Below are 20,058 nucleotides of genomic sequence, written 5' to 3'. Positions count from 1 at the left end.
TCGCTCCCAGTGAAAACACAAGCATCTTCACCTCTTCTCTTGACTTTATGTAGCAAAACCATCTCCAAACCATTATAACAGGTCTAACTACTATCATAATATCCTTCTGCCCCACCCCTGCCTCCACATTCTTCTTTACCTGCCTTGTGCCCTGACTGTTGCTTTGCATGCCTGACCCAGCAGCCAGAAAGGCAAATGACTGTGACCTCATTGATACAAAACACAGGCGAGACTTTTAACGCTGACCAAGTCAACATTTTGAACCATTTATTGAGAGGTTCTGATCAGAGTATAAATCACACTACCAATTCTTAGGAAATAAAATGTATTTACAACAGAATTTTCACATACATCGGTTTCAAATAAAAACAGACAGTAAATGATATAAATAAGTTCTATGGAAAATAAAACCTGTCTTACAAAAAATATATGCAATTTCTGTATACATTTTCTCACATTGGTGCTAATAACATCTATACTGTACAGTTTTGGTACATACAGTATCATTTACAGCCCTGTGTGAGTCCAACAGTCCAGTCTGAAAACAACTACTTGCTCTGATATGAAGGTTTAAAAATAACAAACCTCCAAATCGGCATGAGCAACGATAAACAGATGATTTGAGAGAGATCACAGGGATCTCCTTGATGTCTCAAACACTGAACAAAGGTCGTTCTTACAGCAGGGGAGTACGGATGGTTGTTTTCAGACTGGCGAGACCAGTACCTAAAATAGGTGCTTTAAGAGCGAAGCTAAGTAGTGCACAGGCACTGACACACGGGGTCACATAACATTTTATATAAAGCCTACGTACATCTGCTAACAAACGTGAAGTGAGCTACTTAGCTTACATTCTTAGACCTTGTTAAAATACCTGCAGAGCGCACCCTCGTTTCACTGCGTCACAGGAGGTCTGGCAATGTCAAAGCAGCTTTCGCTCACTTTTGTGGTATCTGAAGTAAGGATGCACTTTGAAATATTTTACCAAAGCCTTGGCGCAAATTGTACAGTAAAAAGAAAAAAGGAAAAGAAAAGCAGACTAGACATCTAGACATTCATATTAAGAAGTCTTTCTGTGTTTGGGGGGTGTGTGTTTTCAGGGGCTGTTTTAATAAGTGCTGCTGTGGCGCTGTATCCTGTAGCGCTGACCCGGGCTTACCCGGCACCGAGTCCTTTACTTTTGGTCCTTTACAGAGCGCAACAGTCCGACTGTCAGATGCAGGCTTAGACGAGGAGCCTCGAGAGTCACTGTGATGGTGGCTCTTGGGTCTACTGTCCGTGAAGGAAAGAGCCAAAGTTTGATGGGCCTCCATGGGTTTAAAAAGGTCAAAGGTGACCAGTGTCCGTGGTTGTTTGTGTTCTAGTTGGGCAGGACCAGAAGCAGGTTTCTTCTTCTCTTCTTTGCTGCTGACATCTCTGTCCTTCTTTACTTCTTTCTTAACCTGAACGTTCGCAGGTTTGTGAGTTTTTCCGTCTTCTCTCCCCCATTTTCCCAGCGCGCTGCCGTCTTTGCCCTCCCTGTGGCCACTCTTCTCCTTCTTCCCATGGGAAGACTTGTGTTTATGCGTGCAGGAGTCTCGAGCCTCCTCTCTGTCTGGCCGTGGGTGAGCCGCAGCAGGCGTGCTTGCCCGGTCCTTGTCATGCTCCTTCTCTCTCTTGACATGGGGTTGCGTTTTTGAGTCCCACTCCTTGGCCCACTTCTCGTCTCTCTGAGCTGACGGGTTGGTTGGGGCGGTTTTACCGCCCTCTCTCGTCCGTTCCTCTTCCTCTTTTTTCTTCATCTGCGGCAGTATCTGCGTCGTTGTGCAACCCTCTCGTCCTCCCTCAGTCTTAACTTTCTCTTGCTCTCTCACCCGGTCCTTCTCTCGCTCTCTGTCTTTCCCCCTGTCTTTTTTATCCTTTTCCTTCTCTTTACTCCTGTCCTTTTCCTTCCTCTCCTTCTCCTTCACCCTCTCCTTTTCATCCTTCTCTCTTCTGCCTTTATCTTTGTCCTTTTTGATTTGGGGTGCGTTATAAGTGCTCAGAATACTCTCTTTACTTTTCTCTTTCAGGCCCTGTCCTGATGTTTTGTGCTGCCGCTCTTCTTCCACATCACTTTCCTTCCTAATCTGCTGTGATGGCTTTGAAGGGGCACTATCCGCTCTGTTGCCCTCCTCGTGGTCCATCTGCAGTGTCTGACAGGTGTCTGCAGCTCCTTTGCCTTCCTCTTTTACATCTTCCTCGGCTTGAGGTTCAATTAGTGTGGGACTGAGTGCAGATTCATCTCTTTCTTTCTTGACCAAAGGTAGTGACAGTGCCGCTGACAACTCCTTCATGTCAGCTCTGTTCTCTCGCTCTTCCTCATTGAAAATCTGTGTCGGAGTGTCTGGGGGTGCCCCCTCCCATTTCCCCGTGTCCTCCTCATCCTCCAGCTTCGTCACTGCCTTTACAGCAAGGTCACACTCCGTCGCTTCTACCTCCTCCTCTTCCTCCTCTTTTTTAATATAACATGTTACTTGTCTTGGTGAACATGTCTCCTCTTCCTTAACCTCCTCCTCCTCCTTCTCTTCATGTTGGTGATACTGTTTAAGTCGGATATGCCAGGCCAGACTACAGACAGCAGACACTGTCTTGAATTGGTGGACAACTCCTCTGGGGATGAAGTAGATGTCATTGTGGTAGAGTTGGATACGGGCGTATCGGATCCCCTCCCTCCTGAGCTGGTTCAGCTTGGCATCATCGATCCACTGCACACACTGTAGAGGCAAGGACAGGAGCACATGATATTCAACAACCCCTCAGAGAGTGAAAACATGCCTGCGGTGATAGCAGATCTGTGTTTTCTTACACTTAAAGCAGCATTAGGCACTCTTTCTGAAAGTTTTTTGAGAAAACCCCCAACAGTTTTTAATGCTGTCATAACAAATATATTAGAATACATTTGCTTTTAACACAACCAGGAGAAACAGCATGATTAGAAACACACTCTTCAATTTTCACTTACAAATGAAGTGTTAGGGTTTTAAATATGGTCTCAACAACCAGAGTGTGCAAATATATTCACGAACAGTTCTGTTGGTGTGCACAGGGGTGAGGTGAGTTAGTCCCACCTCACATATCCCATTTTCAGGAACCGGAATTTTGGAATAACTTGTTATCTAAAAATGAAGCAAACTCATTGATTTGTTTTGCTGTTAATTTGGTCAACTGAAGCAAATCATGAGAGCTTCTCACTAAAAAACTTGCTATGAACTTATTTGGGTGAATGATCACTGATACAATTTTTGGTGTAGTTGCCAAACAGTTAAAGGTGGAGAGAAGAGCAACACCCTGCCTTTCATCTGCCAATTGCCAGAGCCGACACGTCATATGCAGAAGAGGAAAACATTAGACTCCACAAGGTGCAACTGAAGGCTGTAACGCCAACAAAATACCTGCCAGCAGCTCAATATTTAAGATTCCAGAGCTAAGTTTAGCACCCTGTGAGTGTTAGTTTTCTGTTAATTTAAGTTAATTTTTAGCTTTAGAGTGACACTCATGGGCATAGTGAGTGTCTTATCAGCAGTATCCACTTTAGTCGCCTCCACACTTTTGTTTTTTAAGTTTGGCAGCTTATACAGGAAGTGCAGAATTATTAGGAAAATGAGTATTTTGTCCACATCATCCTCTTCATGCATGTTGTCTTACTCCAAGCTGTATAGGCTCGAAAGCCTGCTACCAATTAAGCATATTAGGTGATGTGCATCTCTGTAATGAGAAGGGGTGTGGTCTAATGACATCAACACCCTATATCAGGTGTGCATAATTATTAGGCAACTTCCTTTCCTTTGGCAAAATGGGTCAAAAGAAGGACTTGACAGGCTCTGAAAAGTCAAAAATAGTGAGATATCTTGCAGAGGGATGCAGCAGTCTCAAAATTGCAAAGCTTCTGAAGCGTGATCATTGAACAATCAAGCGTTTCATTCAAAATAGTCAACAGGGTCGCAAGAAGCGTGTGGAAAAACCAAGGCGCAAAATAACTGCCCATGAACTGAGAAAAGTCAAGAGTGCAGCTTCCAAGATGCCACTTGCCACCAGTTTGGCCATATTTCAGAGCTGCAACATCACTGGAGTGCCCAAAAGCACAAGGTGTGCAATACTCAGAGACATGGCCAAGGTAAGAAAGGCTGAAAGACGACCACCACTGAACAAGACACACAAGCTGAAACGTCAAGACTGGGCCAAGAAATATCTCAAGACTGATTTTTCTAAGGTTTTATGGACTGATGAAATGAGAGTGAGTCTTGATGGGCCAGATGGATGGGCCCGTGGCTGGATTGGTAAAGGGCAGAGAGCTCCAGTCCGACTCAGACGCCAGCAAGGTGGAGGTGGAGTACTGGTTTGGGCTGGTATCATCAAAGATGAGCTTGTGGGGCCTTTTCGGGTTGAGGATGGAGTCAAGCTCAACTCCCAGTCCTACTGCCAGTTTCTGGAAGACACCTTCTTCAAGCAGTGGTACAGGAAGAAGTCTGCATCCTTCAAGAAAAACATGATTTTCATGCAGGACAATGCTCCATCACACGCGTCCAAGTACTCCACAGCGTGGCTGGCAAGAAAGGGTATAAAAGAAGAAAAACTAATGACATGGCCACCTTGTTCACCTGATCTGAACCCCATTGAGAACCTGTGGTCCATCATCAAATGTGAGATTTACAAGGAGGGAAAACAGTACACCTCTCTGAACAGTGTCTGGGAGGCTGTGGTTGCTGCTGCACGCAATGTTGATGGTGAACAGATCAAAACACTGACAGAATCCATGGATGGCAGGCTTTTGAGTGTCCTTGCAAAGAAAGGTGGCTATATTGGTCGCTGATTTGTTTTTGTTTTGTTTTTGAATGTCAGAAATGTATATTTGTGAATGTGGAGATGTTATATTGGTTTCACTGGTAAAAATAAATAATTGAAATGGGTATATATTTGTTTTTTGTTAAGTTGCCTAATAATTATGCGCAGTAATAGTCACCTGCACACACAGATATCCCCCTAAAATAGCTAAAACTAAAAACAAACTACAAACTACTTCCAAAAACATTCAGCTTTGATATTAATGAGTTTTTTGGGTTCATTGAGAACATGGTTGTTGTTCAATAATAAAATTATTCCTCAAAAATACAACTTGCCTAATAATTCTGCACTCCCTATAAAAGCCTAGTTTTAGGTTCTATAATTTTGAGTAATGCATCCCATCTGACAGAAAGCTTTTTGTCATTTTCAGTGGGGGTTTTTTAGCAGACAGCTGACAAAGAGGCACCGTCACACAATAAAAAGCCAACAGAGAGCTATGAACTGTTTCCCCTCCGCTGTGGGTGAGACTTATTGATGCTCAGTGTCCATTAGTGCAAGATCTGAATTGTGTTTTACAGGTTAATCATTTATGGAGTTAAATTCTCCCAGAGGAAGACCACTGAAATAGCAAATTAAAACATCTACATTTGCCCCGGGGAGGGAAAAATTGGGGATATTCCAAAAAGCCAGCATATGTATTTTATAGCCCAACAACCAAGTCTGGCTGCTGTTCAGTGCAGAACAGGTGGTGCACTCTGTATTTATACGACCTTTTAAATTACTGCTGCTGATTTTATGAGCTATACAGTAGGGGTGCAACGATATTCGTATCGATATTGAACCGTTCGATACAGTGCTTTCGGTTCGGTACGCATATGTATCGAACAATACAAAATTTGTAATTTATTTCATCAACTTTCCTTCTGACGATGCTGTCTGTGTTGAGCGCTCAGTGAATCTGCGTTCGACTACTCCGCCTAGGCTACACTGTCGAGCGCAGATCCACTGAGCGCTCAACACAGACAGCATAGTCAGAAGGAAGAGCGCAGGGCAAGCTAGTGAGACAGAAGTTAAGCTCTCCTTGCAACATGGCAAATTGAACCTCCCCCACCCTCATTCAGATCTGGCGTTTGGAATTATTTTGGTTTTCATGTGACGTATGACCCTGAAGGTAAGCGCGTCATGGACTAAAGTAAAACAGTATGTTGGATGTGCCACGCAATGCTCAATTACATGTGTGGGAACTAGTGTGTTAGCGCAGTTAGCTCGTTAACGTGTTGGCCGTCTAGCCCCATGCACGGGGCAATCAGGGGTAGCTCGTTAACGGAGATTTGCCATGTTGTGGCGTTAATGTCATTTCAACGAGATTAGCCTGAAAGCACTAGTGGGAACATAACAAATATGACTGCACATTTACATCATCCTAGTACAAAAACAACAAGCATGCATGCTACAAACTTTACCCGAGTCATTTAGACAGCCGTTAGCACATGATTCTCCTTATGCTGCTGAGAATATAGCCCAGAAGAAGCGGATAGTATAGCTTTTATTTTGGAAAGAGCCATTTCTCTGTAATAAACTCTCTTTTCCAAAGATGAGTGATTCCTCAATCAGATACAGGGCTCGCAATATCGCTAGCCCGACATCCCGGAGCTAGCGATTTTTTCAGTCGGGCTACCAAAATCTATCTCTGCCCTGCCCGTCGGGCTATTGTAGGAAGGAAAAATATATGTCAATGCTTTTGCATTCTTTCAGAAATGTAGCTGGGTAATTATGTCATTGGCATCGGTGAGCCACTGTCAATATGTGACATATTGAAATCGCGTTTGAATTTGCGCTTGTTTTTTTGCTTTCACTTTGCAATCGTGCGAACTGTGTATAGAGAGCGACAGCACTGATCTGTGAGTGATGATAATTTGTGCACCAATTCCTCTGACATCGTCTTATTAATCGTTAGCTTACTATGCAAACATGACAAGTGAAATCTCCCGCAGCTTAAACATGTGAGAGGTTGATCGCGCAGAGGATCGCTGAAATTATGTGAGTGAGCGTGTAAAAGCATTTCAGTTCTGCTGAGCCAAATAAGACAGGTCAGGGTGAAGAAGTGACAGCCAAAGAAAAGCTTACCACAAAACGGAGAAGTTATGACAAATCAGACTATAAGGCAAAAAGAAAGTGAAGCTTTATAGTTTCATGGACAAAAGAATTTCTGTGGCTGCAATATGACGAGCTAAATAATAACCAGGGCTGCACATAAGTGGTCCACAGGTGCGCATTCGCTGTCAAAATAAAAAACACGCACAAGGGTAGAGCTGGGCGATATATCGAGTTTTTAAAAAAATATCGATATATTTTTATACGAGATATAAGATGTGACAATATCCTTTATATCGATATAGTCTATGTTACGTCATAACTATACTTGTGGAGCCGCAGGTTTGCCTCTCTTTAGTCCACTTTTGTCTTTACGTTACTCGGCCTCGCCCCTCCTTCACTGAACACAACTCCCCCTCCTCCCCCATCGCTTTACCTGCAGGAAGCGACAAGATGAACACGGCAAATCTCCGTTAACGAGTTACTGCGCATCGACCCGTGCGTGGGGCTGGACGCCGTCAACGTGTTAGCTAGCTAACCACGCTAACTCCATGCAGCCCAGAGGCGCTGCACAGCCTAAAATCCTTGCATTTTCTCAAAAGTTGACAGCGCGCCTTATGTATGAATTCTGGTTGTGCTTGATGGCCATGAACCGATTTTATGTGGTACACAGCGCTCAGCAATCTGTCAAAAAAATGTTTTAGTACGACTTTGGTAAGCTACGGTGCTGCACCGCTTGATGGCTTGTCAGGTACGTACTGTGCTTCAACGTAATATTACCGTATTGTGTGTGTATAAGGACCATAAATGGCACCTGTTAAGAGACGTGGTTACGAAGAGGATTTCAAACTCAAAGCTGTCAGTCACACAGTAGAAGTTGGGAACAGAGCAGCTGTGAAATCTGTCTTTGTTACTATGCTCAGCGTCTTTTAGTTTACATTTTGACTCCACAATTGTGAGCTTTTTTTTATGCACAAAAACAACATTGTGTTCTTTTATTTATGGAGCATTATTATTTAATAAATGCTCATAATTTATTTTTGAGTAAATTTTATGTACATCTATGCTCTATGTTAATAAAAGTGCCTGTGTGACATCTGGGACACAGCTTTGACTAAGAACTCTCTTTTTGTTCCTACTTTATGGCTTTTTAAAAAAATAAAAAATAAAAAAATCGAGATATATATCTTATATCGCCGTCTAGGTAAAAAATATCGAGATACGAATTTTGGGTCATATCGCCCAGCCCTACACAAGGGTTAGGGTTAAATTTAAAAACTGTACTTTTGAGTTAAAATATATATTTATAATTTTAATAAATGACAAATTCAAAAGGCATGAACATTTTTTTTGTATCGAAAAAAATATTGAACCGTGACACCAAAGTATCGAACCGAACCGTGAATTTCGTGTATCGTTGCACCCCTACTATACAGTGTGTTGAAAGATATGGGCTGCAAATATAGGCAATCTATTAATTATTATTTTTTATCATTTTAAAATTTATATTTGCACACTTTTTAAAGAAGACGTGATCTGAGAGACAAAAAAATATTTATTTATATCTGGCATGTACCCCTAGACACTGTTAAAAACGCCGGCCCACCTGAGAGAGTGGGGGTTCGTGGAGATCCAGCTGCAGCCTCATAACCACATCTGGAAAATCTCCTGCGTGGAAACACACAACGTCTTTGGTGATCCGCGCAGCAGTGTCGCTGCTGTAAAGAATACACACAACGTTTGTGATCAATCTCTAATCAGCAAAGAAAAAGACGCAAAAGCTACTGTAGACATATTATTATATAATATCATGATATTTGGAATTAACAGCACACAAATAATAAGCTGACCTTGACTGTAAATGTCAGTATTTTACATTGCCTGTCTTGACTGCTGCCGTTTTACCTTCATAAAATTTGTAACCATCTCTGTTAGTCTAATATATAATACACAGCTGTTCTTATACAGATGTTTAAGTGATAAGCTTAAAAACATAAGAAGATGTCACTTTGAACTCACTCCTCTCCACAGCGCACAGCCTTCAGCACACCGACAGCTGCAGTAGTTTGCCTCTCAAAGCCCTGACCGATGTGGTCAGCGTGAGCTCTCGTCCGGTCCTCAAACAGCATCTCTCTGGGCTCACTGGTTCTAGGAAGGTACTGCAGGTTCTTTATCTCATTGGTGGACCTGAAATACATTTATTTACAAGAGTCACAACAAATTCGAGATGTGCAGGTACCCCTAAAAGAAAAATGCAGCTGCTTTAAAGACAGGGCGAACACACCTTTTCCTTTTGAAAGGTGATTTTGGCATGTCTGCCAGAGGTATCATCTGTTCTCCAGGTCTGACCCACATGATGGGGCCGTCGTCACTCTCTGTGGGGCTTTGCAGCCGCAGACTGGAGAAATTTCCCCAGGGCAGGGTCCGCTGCACAAACACAGGACGAGAAACGTCGGGTTACATAACACCTTGCAGCACTTCACAGGCAGAAGTTAAACAGATGTTGACACGCCACTGACTCCAGTGCTGTGCAGAAATACAGATGCAAGCAAACAAACCTCCAGGAAAGGAGACTTCTCTAACATGCTGATGAACTCGGGAAAGTAGTCTCCGACCTCTTCATCCACAGCTCCGACCAGACTGACCTGCCGCATGGCCCCAGCTCGGTATGTTCCCTGGGAATATGTCCGCTTCACCTGCAGGAGGCGCCGCAGAGGACACAGATTAGACTCAGCAGGTAATAATAAATCTAAATGTTAACCTGACACGCTGTTTTACTGCTGCACAAGATGCTTTTAAGTAGGGCTGCCACAAACGATTATTTTGATAGTCGACTAGTCACCGATTATTTTTGCAATTAGTCGACTAATCAGATCATCATCCATTGGACATAAAACGTACAGCTTATTGCACCAGCAGCATCTGCTCTTATATAACTATCATTAGTTTACAGCTTTAAGTGTTTAAGATATGTGCTAACTAAAAATAAAGACAAGATGATAGTTTATTACATTTTAATGAAATTTGCAGATTGTTCGGTGAAGTTTAATAAACTCAGCCGTCTGCTCCTTGGTATCTAAAATATAACAGGACACCGGAGTATATTCTCGAGCATCTCACACTTCTGATAATCAGTTGTCTGCTTGACGTTATTCAGCTGTGTAAAAACTATAACTTTAATCTCAGCCAAACCGATTTACTCAGGAACAAATAAAATACTGATAAAAGCCAAACAATAACATTTTTAACTTATCTAAGTGACTTCCATATGTTTAACCTGAGTAGCGAAAGACTGCGGTGGTTTGAAAACGATTTGCCCACCGGCTGCAGTGACCTAGCCCCCGGCTAGCTATCGAGCTAGTGGGTAACAGATGTCTCCGAAAACGTCGGAGCGCTTTTGAAAATATGCGGTGTCTTGATAAACTGAGCAGATATTTGAGGTTTACACAGCTACATACTCGTCTGAAAATATGTTAAACGTTTATTTTGTGACCCAGAAAGAATAATAAGAGTAATATTAAAACCAACTAGCTGCCGCCATTGTTGGAAACTGAGCAGGGCCGCGCTATGAATTCTGGGATAGGTTGGGCCACGAAGTATACATCCGACCCATCCTTCAAATTTGGGGAAACGAAGGGCTCATTTGTCGGAGTCTTCGAATTTGGACAGTCTTCGTCGTGTCGCTGTAACGTAATTGGCCTACAAATGCGGGCACAGGAGGATGTGGTTCCTGAATTTGGACACAGCTACGATACAGGACACCGCTTCTTCTTCTTCGGGGTTTAACGGCAGCTGGCATCCTTGTACATGCAGTGCTGCCATCTTCTGTTTCAGTCCGTTATTACACTCTTAAAACCTACTACTTATTCCTGCGTCTTTTGGGATCTTGCAAAGCTTCAAACGATGCGTCAACTATTAAATTAGTCATCGACGATTTTGATAGTCGACGCAATCGTGACTAGTCGACTAATAGTGGCAGCCCTACTTTTAAAACATTATATACACCTTTTATAGGCATGTTCATCTAGCAGCTGAGGTTAACACAGTCTATGCATTCATAACATAAATGGAGGAACCCTTCCACTTCACCTGCCCTTAATAAAGCCCTCATTAAGAAGACAAACAGTATTAAGAGGACAAACAGTCTGACAGACTGAAGACTTAAAAATCTGTAACACAAAATGCAATGGAGCAGACATGATGACGTACAGCACTTCATAAAGTTTTATCATTTGTCACAATCTGCCACAAGGCTGTTTGTTTCCTTCCTGCATCGTAATGTACCGCAAGTACTTCTAATTTTAACCCCTAACTAATCATTAAGGGTTTGTAGTGATAAGGTTTTAATGATAACACATTGCATTAACAAAAGATCCAACTGGATTCATCTTGGTGGAAATTTTAGAGCAGAAGATTTGTTTATTTAGTAAACATATGTCAGAATATGTCAACAGACCATAAACAGATGATGTTTATATGATAAATACATTACACAGAGATAGTACAGGTAATCTCCCAACACACATTTCACACAAAGAGTTTAAGTTCTGTTCTTTGAGACAGCCAAACAGCGATAGCACTAATTTTCTATTGTAGGGGGGCTTTTTTTAACCAAAATGTAATTTGTTCTGTCACAACAAAGTCGGCACTTTCTGGGTTTTCTCTACATGATTTTTGGAACAAACAATCTTTTTTTCTGCATTTGATGCTATTCTTTGTTAGTGGATTTATTTTCCTGCTGTATTTCATTATTATTGATAACTCCTGTAATACTTAAGGACACTAAAAATGCACTCATTGGCCACTTTAATAGGTACACCTCACTAGCACCAGATTGGACCTCATTTTGGCTTCAGAACTGCTTTAGGTTTTGGAACAAGGGGCTGGAAACGTTCATCAGATTTTGGTCCATATTGATAAGATAGCATCACACAGCTGCTGCAGGTTTATTGGCTGCATTTCCCAAAGGTGCTCTGCTGGATTAAGATCCATGAGTACAGTGAATCCATTGTAATGTTCAGGCATCAGATGGGTACACTGTGGTCATAAAGGCTTGGATATTGTCAGTAACAATACTCAGGTAAGCTGTGGAATTTTAAAAAAATGCTTAGTTACTACTAAGGAGACCAAAATGTGCCAAGAATCCTCTAAGCCCTAAAGACGGTTTTGTTGGAAAATCCCAGAAGATCAGCAATGCATGTGTCTATGTTATGCATAGAAAGTTTTTACCCAGAGCTGAAGGAAAATCAGCTGCATGGTGATAAATTAATTATTTAAAGTTATTTTGTTAATTGGAATATTATTCACTGAACCATAAAAGTCATTCTGCTTATCAGACAGTTAGAAATGGCAGGACACTGCATAGATTTCTGTCAAATAATAAAACAGATTCAACGTCTTTAACTCCACAGGACCTAATCTTGCATACAGGTGTAGTTAACCACCAAATGGCCATTAACCAGGAAAAACGGTGTTTACACAAAGGGGAAGACAGTTAAACATCCTGCAAGGGCTGAATAACAGCGTTAGAAATTACAATCAATTAACGCAGCCCTGCGGTTTCAATGTCGAGGCGCAAACCATTAACTAAATGACCCTAGCTTGTAACCAGCAAAGGACTTTTCACCCATTTCCTGTCATCTCTCCTCTGTTGTTGTCTTACCAACCACAGAAAATAAATGGAAATGCATAAAACAGCATATTATAGAAGTACATCTCCATGCATCACACCACAAAGTGGAGATGTGATAACCGAGGCAACAGGAGTTAGACGATTTGAGTTTTTATTCATTTACAGGTACATGTGTTAAATGTTTAAAAAAAATGTTCAGCATAATGTGCAAAGATTTGCAATGAGGGAACGTGTAATAGCTAAACAGACCAAATGTTCCCCTAAAACATGTTCTCACCAGCCAAAACCATGTCCACTAAAACCTTCAAGAATCTGTATCCCATTTTTCTTTTATTAAAAGATTTTTTATGCATTTTTCACTTTGTTAACTATGTAAAATGATTTGAGCCCAGAATAAGTCACATCATAAACCGTGATCTAAAAACAGGGATTCCTAAAGTGTAAACTGTAGACCCATGTCTACTCGGTCTGTGACACAAAGCACTCTCAAGTCAAGCCGTGCAATAAAACACGTGCAATACTACAATCCATTACTCCCACATGTGAGCTTAGTGTCTGGAGAAACTCCGACATGTCTGACAGCGACACGGCCGCGAGTACATCGCTCACTTTACTCAGGGGGGCTTCACCATCTCACTGTGCCATGAATACAACGACAATAAAGGCTTCCTATTCTATTATAGTCAGCTTAAAGCATTTTTTAATCGTATGTAAGAAAAAAAAAATCACCTACACAGTTCACTAGAAAAGAGTATTCCTGTTTTCAAATCAGGGGGAGAAAACAGCTTCTCATTTCCAATTTTCATTTCTAATTTCCACAGAGGTAGCAGCTCAACAATTACTGACACATTCAGAGGATAATAATCTAATTAAATAATTGTTATGGCTAAAAGGGAGAGTAGTAAAATAGTAAGAAACAGTATCATTCAAGATCTTAAAGCATTTGAAGGTGATCTGTGTGTGACCTGGTTTAATTATTACTGCTCAAAGTGGGGCTTAAACCTACATCTTGAGACACTAAAGCAGGTATTGCACAAGGACAAATTAGCTTCTATATTAATGACATTAATGTGTGTAACACAGGTAATGGATTACAAACACATGCTGACACTTCAGTTTTATTTGCATTTCTGCAGCCAAACTAACAAATTGCTTGGACCAGGAGGTACACTGCTTACAAACAGTTTCTTTGTGTTTCCAGTAACAAACATAATGGAATCATTTTGGTTTAACAACGATGGACAAATGCATAAAAAAACAATTAAATTAAATCTGAGCAGCACTGTTAAGAGCTGGTAAGCAGGTTTAGAGATTGGCGTCACCATATTGTATAACCTCCTGGCCTCGGGCATCTGCTTCTTATCAAACCACTTACATCTTTCTCTAATCACGCTATCAAAGTTCTGAAACCAGAGGCATTTCATTTCTATAATATTTCTTAAGCTATAATTTTCTCTGTTTTATTAATTTCACAAATTACTGCAATACCAAAATAAAGGCAGGAGGACAAAAGTGCCCACAATACATTGTTGCACAGTTTTAACACAGTTTTACAACTGACACCACTGAGGTAATATAACATGTATCAATTTACTGTCAGTAATATGTATCCTTTAGAGATTTAAGACATTCAGAAAGTCTAAACTCATCTTAAATGATGGCTAAAGAAGAACCAGATCTGTGACCATTAACTTTACGCTGATGTGTGTTATATTTAATGTTGCATGCTTGCATTTTTATTAGTTGCTCTGTGTTTTCTTACTCTACTGTGAACTTTCATGTTGTAATTTGTTGTGTGGGCTACATTGTTGCACATGTCACTTACAGACACATACATATATCTTAGACAAAATCTTTCTTTTTTTGCCATAATATTATAAACAATGTATTCTCTCCTCTTTTACTCGGTTTCTTTGTTTGAGGATTTTTTGACTGATTTCTGATGAATAAAACCCACGTTAGAGTGAAAAAGTTTTTTTCTGCATACAATTTTCACGTAACTGTCAACTTAAATACATGATTTAGCTTTCTTCAGTCACTAGATTGGTTCTTTGGGTCTGAAAACTAGTTTTTAGCTTATGTCTGTGAAGGTTCTCAGTCATCCAGGTCATCGTAGTCAAAGGAGCTTGCAAAGAAAAGCGTCTGGACTTCTTTAAGTTACTTGAAGACGTTTCACCTCTCATCCGAGAAGCTTCTTCAGTTCTAAGGTCAAATGGTGGCGAGTCCCAGATATAAACCTAGTGGGAGTAACCCCCCACAGAGGGACAAAAGGACCCCCTGGTGTTTGTGTTGTGCACTCTTCTGAACTTTTTACATCGTGCCTAAACTAGCACTGAACTAATAAAAGCTCAGCGGAGATGAGAGAACCCACAGTGGAAATAAACTTGAAATAAACTGAATTGAAAACATGAATGGATGAATGAATAATTATATAAATAAAGTCAAAATATAAAGCTACATCGCAGGTGCAGCGATTTGTTAAAAACACGTACAAGCATGGAAATACAGTATATCTGGCAAAAACAGAGTTTGCTGATAATCCCAAACTGCTCCAATTGAGGTCTGGACTCTGGGGAGGCCAATCCATGACTCGTTGTGTGCGTTTTGCTATCCCATGTATGCTTTTTCTGCACTGTCAGAGAGTTTTGGATCACTGTCATGCTGAAAAATGAAGCCTTGGCAATCAGAGGCTTTCCAGATGGTATTGCAGAGTGGATCAAAATCTCAAGGTACTTTTCTGCATTCATAGGTCTATGTTTACAAGATCCCCAACACCATGACAAAGCCTCCACCATGTATTATAGATGGCTGTAGATACTCGTTTTGTACATCTCGCCTCCTCCATACATATGAGCCAAAAGTCTGGCATACCTCAGAGGCGTTTCTCCAAAGTTTTCAGCTTTGGGAATCACATTGTTCCAAAAATACAATTTTACACCTGTCAAACTGTGTTATCTTTGACATTTCAAAATTTGAGAAAATTTCTCATTTGATTCAACTAAAAAGACCTTTGGAAACCATGGAGAACTATTGCTGAAGACCACTTTAAAGATTACAAGAAAATCTGGCTCCTTTAAAGCAAAATACAAAGAAGTGGGGGCTGGCTCAATATTTTTGCACAATACTGTGTGATAACTCTGTTCCAGGATCCATATCATAAAGCAACATTAATCCCAAAGGAGATAAATCGGGAAAATCTGCTGACAGTTGCACAAAGTTTGGTTTTAGTGAGTCTAGCAACAGGATGAAATGCACCATCTGCCTTATGTTAAAGTCATGATGCCAGACAAGCAGAAGCAATATCTGATTACAAAGCACTTGGAATATCAGTCCAATCGAGAAAGCGAGAGCGAAGGAGAGAGAGCCCTTGGAATAATTTTCTTCCCAGCAAGGGGTCTCTGACATGAATAATTTTTATTTTTCTTGACCTAAATTGATTCGCCAAAATTCTGCGAGCATGTTAAACCGATGGCTGAATATGAGCTGGATGTCCTTTAACTCATGATTTCTTCACTAAGACACTGTCAGTAAAAACAGATGCAGACCGATTACTGATAAAATGAAAAGTTAGGTCCTGGCACTTCTTCAGACACCTGAAACTCAAATTAAGAGTTAATTTATTCTAATGCATGGACCATGTTTTAAAGGAGCAATTCATGCCAAAAATCACACATACATATTTTTTTTGCTCTGGTCTGTAGTGCTTGGAAATATATTTGGAGATATCTGCCTTGAATATAACAAAATGGAAATCGCCTACCTGAGCAAACACTGTTTTGAGCTATTTCTTATAGGAAGTATTTTCTTTCTATTGACTACATCCACCAGGCAAAAGCTCAGCTGTCCTCATTTATATTTCCATCCAATCTTGTTGTTGCTACCATGAAATTCTGGCCATGGGTAGGTGGACACTTCTTATGCAAAGTGATGCAGCTTACAAGTTTAATAATTTAAAAAGAAAACACTTCCTGTAAGAAACTTTTTTTTTTGACTGACTGTAGAAAATGCTTAAGTGTCTGATTCACAACAAATGCTGTGCAAAAAAATGTCTCATCTGTTTACATCTTGTCAATTTTGAATCATCTGAGTAAAAAGGAATCTAGAACAAAACCAAAAGGAAACCTGCTAAGTAAACTGATAACAACATGACCTATGATCTGCTGAAATTCAGCTAGAAGAAAGCTAAAGTTAAGAGTTGTGTTTACCTGACACCTCGGGAAAAATATAAGTATCTGAAACACTGCTATAACCTTTTTTTCCTGTTCTCTTCAAGCACCTGAACTAAAGGTGTGAGTCCACCTGAAGATGCCCTTGAAGAGGTTTTCAAGACACACACCATTCGCGCTCACAGCTCAATGAGACCACTTGAAGACAGAAACCCTCTGACAGCACGAGTCCCAAAAAGCTCTACCCGGTAACAGTGCGGACAAAGACTGTTGAAGTGGTGTTTCAGCCTGTCACTGTTAGAGTCTGAGCTGCTCACGCCTCCAGACTACAAAGTGACACTTTACAGTATCAAAGCAGACACTTGAGCATCCTCTCCTTTTCATGCTTTCCAGCACAGAAACTAAAATTAAAAACCAAAACTCATTCTCACCTGAGAATGGAAGTTGGCCATGGTGGTCGTCTCTATGTCCTTCTTCCCGAGCACCTCCATTTTCACCGGTGCGTTGGGGAACTTGTAGGAGAAGTAGTCCAGGAAGTCTGGGAGGTAGGACGCAGCTCCGTGGATGATTCCCATCACGAAACACGCTGCCTGGGCCTCGTCATCGCTGAACGACAGGGTCACAAATTCATCGGCGAAGCGCTGCATCTCTGCCGGAGAAAGGCAGGCCAGCTCCTCGTTGTAGGCGTGCACCACAGACGCACCTCCGTTGGCCTGCTGCTCGATGTGAATCAGACGTCTGAACTCCAGGCCAGCCGTGCCCGGGGCCGGGCTGCAGTGCAGCGGGGGGCTGTAGCTGAGCCTCTCTCTGACCATGGAGGAGATGGAGGTGGAGGTAGCCGCAGAAACAGCAGCATCCTGGTGGTGTTGTGCGGCACTGTGGTTGAGACTGCTGCTGTCGCTGTTCACGTTAATCTGATTGAGCAACTCCGGCAGACCCAGGGACACCCCTGAACACACAGTCTGGCACGAGCGGTGGTACATTTTGGGTCTGCCTTGCCTCTCCTTCGTCCGCTCGCCATCTTTGTGCTTCTTTTTCTTCTTCTTCTTGAGCTTCTTCAGAAGGAGGTCTTCCTCAGAACCAGCCTTGGGCTTCTCCTTAGACTCTGTCATACAGACAAGATCGTGTTTAAAATAACAAGCAGCTTTTGCAGCCTGTAATCTCTAGCTAAACTGATATTACGAGTAAAGTTTACTTTGAAACAGCTGATCTTTTGGCAACTCTTCAAAGGTGAGTTCATTTGCTCTGCTGTGTTATATTTCCATGTTTCTACATTGCATTTAGGACATTTACTTCCTTTTAAAACTGAAAACACTTCCAAAATTCTGGCATAATATCTAAAATAATGCATTTAGTCACATGGAAGCCACCTGCTTTTACATTTGAAATACAAAACATGTTTAAGGGCTTGAAATAACCTGAAATTATCCCCCCAAAAAACAATCGGTGCTGTAGTTTCTCACTTTCAGCTCCCCTGCCCAATGCTGGATTTTATTACTACCTTTCTGCGGAGAAACCACTTCTCCGTTTTCTCTGGCAATCTCGTGGACAGGTGGCAGTTTGTGATTTTTCCACTCTTTATTCTTTTCCTTCTTCTTCTCCCTGTCTTTCTCCTTCACCTGGTCATCTGAGGAGGGGAAACGAGAGAGGACAGCGAGGTGAAATGCTGCTGCATCCATGCTGGGAGACATAAGTGACGGACAAACAGCTCCACGTGTGTGTTTATATATCACCATCTGGGCCCAATAAACACTGGGCCCGAGCTACAGTAAATTATGTAATAATGTCTAAAATGTGTTTTTATGACCAGTACTGCTTCGCGGGTGGGTTTTAATTTGCCCATAAAGTGTGTGAACGCGGCTCAAACAGGGCAGCCCGGCTGGGCTCTCCTACCTCTCTGTAGCATTTTCACGTCGCCGTTCTCGGGCTTTGTATGGCAGCTAGCTGGGCTCACTCTCTCCACAGCAGCGCCCGGGCTCTGCTGCGCTTCGCTGCTCTTCTCCTTGTGTCGCTTCTCTTTCGCTTTTTTTACTTTGTGGGGCGACGCGAGGAAGTTGCTGATTTTGAATATTTTCCGGACAGGGGTGGCGGGCACTGCGGCGGCGGTGGAGTGGCTCGCCTTGGCCGGGCCGAAACTCCATTTCGCTGGGCTCCCACAACTCTGCTTCCCGTTGTGTTTTTCCCCTGCGCACACCTCTCCGTTCAGTTTCCTGTGCTTCAGGCCCTTCTCCTCCACCCGGACCTTCTTTGGGGGCGGTGGGAAAATGTCGCTGGAAGACTGCGGACGACTCTCCGGCGGTCGCTTAGCTATCAGGGGTTTAGGGGAATTTGTTTTGCTGTTTGCTGCGAAATGCATGGAGTCCACGGACTCGGCCATCTTGGAAGTTTCTATTTTTTACGGTCAGACGTAACTGGTGCGTGAGAGACAGGCCGGGGGCGGGGCTTAGCGGGTTACGTAGGACGGAAGGAGATGAGAGCGCAGCAGACGGTAGCGTGTTTACGGGCTGCGGGACAACACTGCAGTGAGTGGAGGAGGGCCGCTGACAGAGGCGGCTTTATGGGCTTAATAATGTCACAGTGTTCTGCTTTGCTGGGCTGGACTATCAGCTTTACTCCTCCAACACGGGTGGAAAGGGTCGCAACTACCTTCATCCCACCGAAGAAAGAATTCAGTCATTTTTCAATTACCTATTATCAGAGGACATTGCAGCAGCCGCCAGTCTATCCGAGGAGCCAAGAAAAAACATTTTATTGTAATTTTTTAAAGTGTTCTGGAGCAATAGCTCCCCAGGCTTACTACTACTACTATTACCAAGGTCAATATAGCTAACTACAAGTAAATTAAAAACCAGGAGTGAAAATATTACTTTTTAGATAGATAAAATAAATATAAATTTTTTTTTCCGATTTCCAGTCCAGTCCTTATACCATACAAAGATGAATGTTTTTGTTGTTGTTTCTTAAGCCACGTAACACTGACCTATGAATCATTCAAGGATAAAAGGCACCATCACTGGGCCTCCATTTTAGCCACACAATATGAACTTTTATTGTGTATACATATAACAGAAGCTATTTTTAAATTGTATATATAGCCAATTTTTTACTAGCAGTTCGCTGCAATAAAAGGGAATTTGTTCACTTTCCTTTAGTTGAATCTACAAAAAATGTCAAAGATAACAAAGCTTTACAGGCATAAAATAGTTTTTGCACCAACGAAATTAAACTTAGCATCTTTTGCAGTGTGTCCTTAAAAAATATGAGGACACTGGACAAGTGGAGGACCAAAGAAGTGGTGGCAGGGCTAAAATAAATTATGGATAAGTTGCTATACTGTATTTCCATTTTTATTCACGTTTCAGT

At 41.8% G+C, this 20,058-nt stretch overlaps 1 protein-coding gene across 1 annotated transcript; it reads right to left on the bottom strand.

The window, feature by feature from the left end:
* Nucleotides 1-253: 253 nt before the first annotated feature.
* LOC146704421 (lysine-specific demethylase RSBN1L-like) lies at nucleotides 254-19,173 on the bottom strand. Its single transcript, XM_085461542.1, has 8 exons — nucleotides 18,589-19,173; nucleotides 18,197-18,322; nucleotides 17,127-17,800; nucleotides 9,456-9,593; nucleotides 9,182-9,324; nucleotides 8,917-9,084; nucleotides 8,504-8,615; nucleotides 254-2,735 (listed from the first exon to the last, which is right to left on the bottom strand). The coding sequence occupies exons 1-8, from the start codon at nucleotides 19,070-19,072 to the stop codon at nucleotides 1,056-1,058; spliced, it is 3,525 nt and encodes a 1,174-aa protein (XP_085317668.1). The 5' UTR covers nucleotides 19,073-19,173; the 3' UTR covers nucleotides 254-1,055.
* Between the last annotated feature and the right edge of the window lie 885 nt (nucleotides 19,174-20,058).

Source organism: Copadichromis virginalis, linkage group LG7 (assembly GCF_057382275.1).
Source record: "Copadichromis virginalis isolate Kocher_CV1m ecotype Utaka linkage group LG7, C_Virginalis_male_GT1.1, whole genome shotgun sequence".
Classification (NCBI taxonomy): domain Eukaryota; kingdom Metazoa; phylum Chordata; class Actinopteri; order Cichliformes; family Cichlidae; genus Copadichromis; species Copadichromis virginalis.
This window is presented reverse-complemented; position numbering and strand designations above follow the sequence as displayed.